The 9,304-nt window shown below is 39.7% G+C and overlaps 1 protein-coding gene across 2 annotated transcripts in view; it reads right to left on the bottom strand.

Moving 5' to 3' along the window:
- The window catches only part of LOC114559795 (sodium channel protein type 4 subunit alpha B), a 49,774-nt gene that overhangs the window by 39,284 nt on the left and 1,186 nt on the right, over positions 1-9,304 (bottom strand). For both annotated transcript variants that reach the window (XM_028584696.1, XM_028584695.1), the window contains exons 2-7: positions 6,606-6,771; positions 5,908-6,045; positions 5,325-5,443; positions 4,595-4,684; positions 731-859; positions 202-275 (exon numbers count right to left, since the gene is read on the bottom strand). In XM_028584696.1, the coding sequence (XP_028440497.1) occupies positions 202-275; positions 731-859; positions 4,595-4,684; positions 5,325-5,443; positions 5,908-6,045; positions 6,606-6,771 (716 nt within the window). The remainder of the gene's footprint in view (positions 1-201; positions 276-730; positions 860-4,594; positions 4,685-5,324; positions 5,444-5,907; positions 6,046-6,605; positions 6,772-9,304) is intronic.

Genomic DNA, 9,304 nt, shown 5'->3' with positions numbered 1-9,304 from the left:
GACACACACACACACACACACACACACACACACACACACACACACACACACAGACAGACAGACATACACAGACACACACACACACACACAAACACACACACACACACAGACACACACAGACACAAACACACACACACACACACACACACACACACACAGACACAAACACACAGACAAACACACACACACACACACACACACCTGGAATAAGTGGGATGATCTTCAGGATTCGAAAAATTGGAGATATCCCTAAATAAACAAACTCTTCCACACACCTGAAACACAGAAACATCATAATCAGCAAAAAGACAAAAAATATATGACCCCAAAGTAAAAAAAACAAAAAATCACAGATAAAGACAATGACCACAGAAACAAAAAAGTCTTTTCTCCACTTGGGTGCTGATGTCAGCCGAGAGGATCGCAACGAAAACCTTGAAAGAAAACAACAAAAAAGTAAAAATGAGCTACAAAAATGTGACTAACAATACATAAAAGACCGCAAAGAAGCAGAAAGATACAAAATCCTCCCATCAGTGAACCGCTGTGAGTCTGATCAGCAGCAAACAGACAGAAAGCTTAAACTTGGAAATAAGCACCACATACGTTTTATAAAGCGAGAAAATGTCAAAACAAGTGAAGAAAAAGTAAAAAATGCAACAAAACTTAGAGAACGGCGATAAGTAGCAGGAAGTGTGTGATGAATATGTTGATCAGATGTGATTATTACGCCGAGAGGATGACCAGGACATCCAGCCAGTTCCAGGGATCTCGGAGGAAGCTGAACTTCCCCAAACAGAAGCCTCGGGACGCCACCTTGATGACGGCTTCAAACGTGTAGACAGCAGTGAACACATGGCTGTTGGAAGACAAAAACACAGAAATATTTCAAACAATAAACATAAAAGGATGGTTCTCGTTGATGTTCATGCTCAGAAATTCCTCCTTTAATGTGCAGATTTGATTTCTTGTTAAATATAAAACATTGTTATTCCATGTTGCTTATTTTTGGCATTTCTTTCACATGAACAATGAACCAAAAGTAGCACCAAAGTCTTTCTCTCGGAGTCTTTATGGTCCAGCGGTCGGATGTCTGTACCAAGATGGCGGCGGCCGTATCTACCTGTGGATGTATCTGCCATGTCTGACGCTGAGGATGGATACATCGTCACAGTGTTCAGATTGGAGCTGTGACTCATTTTAACCCTCGTTGACTGGCAACTTTTTGTTTTTCTTAGTCACAATTTTAATAATAAATGAAAAACCTCCATCAACGTTTGGGTCTCCTTTTTTGACACTTTTGTAGCTTTTCCTGATGTTTTTTTCACTTTTTTCAACGTTGTCGACTTTTTTCCGAAATTGTAAAACCTTTTTTTTTCACTTTTTTGACATTTTTGTCACTTTTTTCAAAGTTCTTTTATGAATTTTTTATTCTTCAAATGTTATAAAATTGACTAAAAAACCCTAATTCAATGAAAGCAGTGAACTGATTATTTATTTAACTTTTTGTATGGAACCATCCGTTTTTTTTGGACAAATTGTTTGAAAGAAATCCAAATTTCTGATATAAAAACTTTTTTAAAATGGGTCGGATTTGACCCGAGGACGACAGGAGGATTAAATCATATTTTATACTTTTCTGTTTGGTGACTGCATCAGACAGCGAGTGTTGAGACATTCAACAGTTTGAACTTAAGTGACCTCTAGTCTGCCTTTTCTCTGATATGATGCTTTGTGAAGTATTTTGTAAAGCTAAGGACAGACTGGCTCTTTGTTTTTAAACTTTCACTTCAAATTCCAGTTTCATGCTGTAAATCAGATCTGGTATTTACAGATTTTGCAGATTGCTTCAAGACTTTGTGGAATGTATCTCATTGTGTCAGAACTTCCTGTTCCAGTGGCATGAAGTGAACATGTCTTGGTCGCTCCATCCTCTGATAAAACTTGGTACTTCTGACCGTTTAATCAAGTTAAGTAATTGAGACTACACAGTGTCCTGAATTGCAATTTTTGAAACATATTGCAATTTAAACGCTTAATGAAAGATGACAATTTGTGGAGCAATTCTGCCATGCACTCAATCAAGGATCGCACAGAGCTCACTGTGATAATGGAAATACAGCAAGAAGATTGGTCTTTTATTTGCAGGAAAGTATATAAATGCTCTTATAATTTAAGGCATAAATTAGCACTATTTAAGATAATGCACAGGGTCTATTACAGTTTTTTTCAATCACTTTGGCACTAATTTCAGAACCTTGACGTCATTTTTCAAAACTCTAGCACTTCATCAGATGTTACTTCGGTCCCATGTACTACCTTTAATGTAATGTATTACTGTTTATCAGACACTGTTTCTATGGTCCCATGTACTACCTTTTCAAACTATGTACAGTATTGACAGTACTGCACTGTATACATGCAGGCCTTGGAACTTCTTGTCCAATTCTGCCAACTCGTTACTGATGATTGACATATATACGTTATATATACTTTATATATACTGTAATTAAGTATACTGTTAAGTACTGTGTGTATATATATAGCAACATACCCAACATATCCTATATACTCAAACCACATTGTTCGCCATGCCCGAAGGTTTTTTCCAAGATGTTTGGCCAACACAGTCTCACTCCCTACTCGTCAAATGTATGACGCATGGTCAAGGACCCTGGTGTCAAGTTTCAACCAAATAGGGGTACCCTTGACGTTATTTTTCGACGAGGGGGTCCGTCAGATAGACATTCATGTTATTCCCTCACCGTCGGATATCGACGAAAGAAAAAAACACGCCCCCCGCCCCTTAACTCGAAATCTGTGACAGTTATTATTGGTATTTTTAGCCCAATAACCGCTGTTTTAATCAACATTATTCACAAGATAGTATCATGGTTTATATGTATTTCTTTTTATGTTATTATTTCGGTATATTTCGGCCAGGGAAACTGGATTGCTTTTTTGTTGATTTATATTTTTTAAACTATAATTTCAAATCCACAAGACAGAGTTAATGAAAATGTAGAAGTACAATAATCACTCCTTTGTTTTGCTTTTTATTGTAAAGTACAATTAAGTTGAGGAACACTGCATTTGATGTTTTACAGTAATACTGTCTTTTCTTTTCTATTTCATAGCTAATTATTTTACTTTGATTCAAATAAATATGTTGTGATCGTACTGTATTGTTTTTCATTAATACATCAGATTTTGTTAAATGACTCCACTGTGTCTGTAGTATTCTCTCTACTACTGCAGTACTTTTACAGAGATGTATTTACATGTTGTACCATAATGAAACATGTATCACCTATGTTGTACTACAATATTTAATGATTGTACGAACAATGACACAGTGAAACTATGGGTAGCTTGTGTGTGGGTGATCTAAAGTAACGTTTCTATGGTATTTCACAATCAATTAGTTTTTTGAACCAATGATTGTGCAAGATTTCTATAAAGATATGAATGCACAATGCAATGTTTTGAACATTGGACAGCCTGTGTTAAGAGTGATGACCATTTTGAATTTTGTGTCTAGAGTTTTGTTTTGAAAAATCACATAAAGGTTCTGAAATTAGTAGCAAAGTGATTATAAAGAACTGTATACCCCAGAGAAATTAAATAAAATTAACAGTGAGATATCATTCCTCTGCTGGCGTTGTAAGAAATATAAAGGTACCTTTTTTCATATGCTTTGCGCGTGTGAACAACTTTCAATATTTTGGAAATTTGTTACCAAGCTGCTATCTCTGTGTTTAAATGTATCTGTTCCCCTTTCACCTCCTTTATGTCTTTTGGGAATTAATATGTCTGACAAGTGGAATAAATATGAAAGTATGTACATAGATCTTGCTTTGATATTTGATGGCAGCTAGGAAATGCATAGGTTTAAAATGGAAGGCTTCCAATCCCCAGCAATAGTCCACTGGTGGAATCAACTCTCAAGCTACTTTGTTATTGACAGATTTTATTATAAGAGTAAATACAAAACTTCCAACTTTTTGAAGATATGACATATGTCTCAAAGAGAATTTGATTTTATAAATGTTTACATTAATGTTAGGGATAACGATAAAAGTGTTATCTGAGTGCATTTATTATGTTGTTTGATTTGTTTGTTTTGTAGTTTTGTGTCTTTATTTAGTTTGTTTTACTTTTATTTATGTTTTTGGCATTTCTTGTCTGTTCTGTCCTAGTGTGAAGGATCTGAAATATGAATAATGAGATTTATGTATGAAATATCTTTACACTGTTTATTCGGTATGTTGCTAATTTCAGATAGTGTTTTGTATGAATGATTGCAAGTTTTAATTCGTGAACAAAGTGTCTAATGTAAAAAAGGGTGTGTAGTGTTTTGAAAGAAGTATGTTCCAGAATTGCAAACATAGAAGGCAGAAAATATGTTTGTACTTGCTACACGTGTGTGTGTGTGAGTGCATGTGTGTGTGTGTGTGCATGCATGCGTGCGTGTGTGTTTGTGTGTGTGTGTGTGCATGCGTGCGTGCGTGTGTATGTGTGTGTTTGTGTGGGTGTGTGTGTGTGTGTGTGCGTCCGTGCATGCATGTGTGTGTGTGTATGCGTGTGAACTCACTCCAGAGTCTTGAACCACGCTGGAGGATTAATCATCGTCATGAACACACAGTTGGTCAGAATCGTCGCCATGATGAAAAAACGGAAAACAGTTTAAGCTGTTAAAGAAAACCTCACCGACACGTCAAACACTGTAACTCTCTGTCTGGGCTCTTTCACAGCGGCCTCATTTAGTTGTGATGAATGTCTCTAGAGTTGTTTTCCCCTTGGTGCTGTTCCTTTGGGTAGCTGTGAATACAGCAATCATAATAGGATGCACACCAAACCAACTCTGGATCGTTCGTTTGTCCGACCTCGAACAGACCCAACTACTGGAAGAACTGCACATTTTTGGATATAAGGTTTGTCCACATCAAGAATGATAACTGTAACCATAAGGTGACAAGCATGCACTGCATGCTCCAGCTGATAATAATAGGCGACATAATCCACTAATACAACAGATGTTGCAACATAAGGAGTCAATTCAATATAATTTTGTGTTGCTGTGTTTTGGTTTGTTTTACCAACTCATCAGCTGGTTCGGACCAGAGCAAACAGTGTGGTCTAATAGGAACCCTAACAGCTGCTATCATGTAGAATTTGTTGCCCTTGGTCCGGACCAAATGAAGATTACAAAGACACGCTAAACCACTACAAGAGACATTTAATGACTATTCGAGACTTGATGAGTTCCTGCAGGGTGCCTTGACCAATCAGGGAGAAGCAGAGTGTGACATCATAAAGGATATGAGTGGATGAGGATCTTAATGGCGAAGGTCCTCAGCGGGCTAAACGGACTCAGCAGAAAACAGGATGACTCAGCGTTAAACCTGTGGATAATGTTTCCTCTACCAATCACGATGAACGTCTGCAGATAGAGAGAGACAGGTTAGAGAGAGAGAGACACACACATACAGAGAGAAATACAGGTCAGAGAGAGAGACAGGTTAGAGAGAGAAACACAGAGAGAGAAAGACAGATCAGAAAGAGACAGAATAGAGAGAGAGAAAGATAGGTCAGAGAGAGACAGGTTAGATAGAGAGAGAGGGGTCAAAGAGAGAGACAGGTCAGAGAGGAAGAGAGACAGGTTAGAAAGAGAGAGATAGGTCAGAGAGAGAGACAGGTTAGAGAGAGAGAGAAACAGGTTAGAGAGAGAGAGAGAGAGACAGATTAGAGAGAGAGAAAGACAGGTCAGATATAGAGACAGGTTAGAGAGGGAGAGAGACAGGTTAGAGAGAGAGAGAGGTTAGAGAGAGAGAGAGACACAGGGAGAAAGGTAAGAGAGAGACAGGTCAGAGAGAGAGAGAGAGAAAGAGAGAGAGAGAGAGAGACCTTCTGTGATTGGTAGAAGGGATCCAGCTCCTGCAAAGCGGTGTTCAGTAGCTCAGGGGGCGGGTCTCTGTAGATGAATGGGAGGGGCTTCCCGGCCTCTAGGTCCCTGGTAGGTTTGGGTGGGTCATCCTTCGCTACCTGTCGACCAGGGTGACAGCCAATCAAAGAGGAGACATTCGAAAACCTAAAGACATCTTTAAAGTGATGGTTCGGAGTAATTTCACCCTAGTATCCTTTCGGGCAGTATTAGTGGGGTCATTTACGAGATACAAACGTGGGTCCATTAGCCCCTGCACTAAGCTATCCAGCTGATAATGCTACTCTACGCTAACTCTCCCAATGTTCGACCCAGGTGAAAAAAGCTTCTGGGGGGGTGTTTGGCTCAAGGTCATGGTGCAAAGGACCCTAGGGTGAAATTACTCTGAACCATCACTTTAAATCCAAACAGAAAATCTCAAACATTTACTGTCATATTTTTAGGTGTTTCTTCTTCAAGCATTTTAGTCACCGATTCACAGGTCAAAAGATCTGACCTGTGAATCGGTTGAAATGTTAATCACGACAAATGGCAACCAAAATGTAACTAACTGTAGGTTCAGATTCATGAAAGCACGAGTCAGCATGTAAAGCATGAGTCAGCATGTAAAGCATGAGTCAGCATGTAAAGCATGAGTCAGCATGTATGAAAGGTTCTGTACCTCTTTGTTTTTCTCCTCCTCTCTGGCATCTAGGCCTTGTTGTATCTGTGCCAGTGAAGCCGGCGTCAGGCGTCTGAAGACCTCCGTACCAACCGGTGGCAGCAGAGATGCCGTCCTGGTGTTCTGCAGCGCCGCCCGGACTCCACTGTCACCTAGCAACTGCGTCCTGTGGGAGACGGGGAGAACAATAACTACTACTCAGTACTAAAGTGATTTGAGTCTTATTTAAAGAATAGGGACTACTTTGTGCCTATAGGGAATTATACATCTGAGCATACAAATATGACGTGCGGAGTTCCCCAAGGTTCAGTTCTGGGGCCTCTTCTGTTCAACATCTACATGCTTCCACTGGCTCAAATTATGGAAAACAATAAAATAAGTTACCATAGTTATGCGGATGACACACAAATGTATATAACCTTATCACCAGGGGACTATAGTCCAATATTACAACTGACTAAGTGCATTCAACAAATTAATGACTGGATGTGTCAGAACTTTCTTAAATTAAATGACGAAAAAACTGAGGTGGTTGTTTTTGGAGCGAAAGAGGAACGATTAAAGGTCAGTGCTCAGCTTCAAACGACAATGTTAAAAACAACAGACAAAGCCAGAAATCTTAGTGTAGTCATGGACTGAGACCTGAATTATGTCTCAGCAGGATTTGGAAAAACTTGTCCATGCTTTTATCTTCAGTAGACTTGACTACTGCAACGGTGTCTTTACAGGTCTCCCTAAAAAATCCATCAGACAGCTGCAGCTGATTCAGAACGCTGCTGCTCGAGCCCTCAATAAGACCAAGAAAGTGGATCACAGCACTCCAGTACTGAAGTCTTTACACTGGCTTCCAATGCCTCAAAGAATTGATTTCAAAATACTTTTGCTGGTTTATAAATCACTAAACGGTTTAGGGCCAAAATAAATTTCTGATCTGCTACTACACTATGACCCCCCCAGACCTCTCAGGTGGTCTGGGACAGGTCTACTACTCTATTACCCACCCAGACCTCTCAGGTGGTCTGGGACAGGTCTACTACTCTATTACCCACCCAGACCTCTCAGGTGGTCTGGGTCAGGTCTACTACACTATGACCCACCCAGACCTCTCAGGTGGTCTGGGTCAGGTCTACTACACTATGACCCCCCCAGACCTCTCAGGTGGTCTGGGACAGGTCTACTACTCTATTACCCACCCAGACCTCTCAGGTGGTCTGGGACAGGTCTACTACACTATGACCCACCCAGACCTCTCAGGTGGTCTGGGACAGGTCTACTACACTATGACCCCCCCAGACCTCTCAGGTGGTCTGGGACAGGTCTACTTGTTGTCCCCAGAGTCAGAACTAAACAGGGGGAAGCAGCGTTCAGTTTTTATGCTCCACATATCTGGAACAAACTCCCAGAAACCTGTAGGTCCGCTGCAACTCTCAGTTCTTTTAAATCAAAGCTAAAGACCTTTCTTTTTGATGTTGCCTTTCTTTAAATAACTGTTCAATTGTTATACTGAAGTGGCATTGATGACACTGTATGACACTTGATAACTGCTCTTTAATGTTTAATTTCTTATACTGCTCTGTAACTTTTATTCACGTATTTTATCTCTCAGTTCTTTAAATTCTTACACTGCACTGTCAATTTTATTCTTGTCTTTTAATGTTTTAATTTGTTTTTTAATCATTTTCTAACTGCTCTTTAATGTTTTATGTAAAGCCCTTTGAATTGCCCTGTTGCTGAAATGTGCTATACAGATAAAGCTGCCTTGCCTTGCCTTACCTTACTAGAGAGATCTGGGGCCTCATTTATAAATGTTGCGTATGCACGAAAAGCTTGCGTACGCTGGTTTTCACATACACTTTGTGATGTATAAAAAATGAACTTGATGTGAGAATGTGCGGGCCGTCACGCAAAGTCTTTTCTGGCTCTGTAACGTGGCTAATTCTAACTGAAAAGTGCCGAAAATCAAGAAACATTACAAAATAAAGTTACCACTACGGTTACTGGCATATATCTGTGATGTTGTCTATGAAATATATATCTGCTGATGTCATAAAAGTTTGATCATGTATGTGGTTAATGTTTCACATCTTTCACACTATCAACTGTTTAATTCACAGGCTACTTAATCTCTGTTAAACATGAGGACGGGAAATAAATGATAAATCCACTTAGAAAATACTTTCAGTCATCCTCTGTATTCCCCATAGATAAAATATCTTACTGGCAACAAAATGATCGGCACGGAAAATTCAATAGTGTCTGAGTCTTTAGTTGCTGAGGCTCAGACATCCATGGTGCACAGGAGGCGGGACGCACGGATCCATCTCCCCAGGAACAAACGCTGTATCGGGGGGGCTAACTCATGTGATGCGCAACTGATCCCGTGGATGATTTGTAGGCTATTAAGTGAACAAGGTGTACCCGGTCCACCAAACACTGGGCCGTCTTGACTGTCTTAATTCTGCACTTATTTCTGTTACTGTAGTCCTATTTACTATTTCATTATTTCATCCATGTGTGGCTCAGCCGTCACTGTGGAGACGCTGGCCTCATTAACCTCTCCTTCTCTGAGTCAGGTCTCCCTCGCACTGGACTCAGTTTCACTGAGCTACTAACACTTAGAAAATAAATAAATGCCATTACATCAGTAAATTCAAACTGCTTATTGTGCGTAATTTGGACTGACACTGAGATGTATGTTA

Source organism: Perca flavescens, chromosome 8 (assembly GCF_004354835.1).
Source record: "Perca flavescens isolate YP-PL-M2 chromosome 8, PFLA_1.0, whole genome shotgun sequence".
NCBI classification, from domain to species: Eukaryota; Metazoa; Chordata; class Actinopteri; order Perciformes; family Percidae; genus Perca; species Perca flavescens.
Note: the sequence above shows the minus strand (reverse complement) of the source record. Positions and strands in the feature narration are given on the sequence as shown.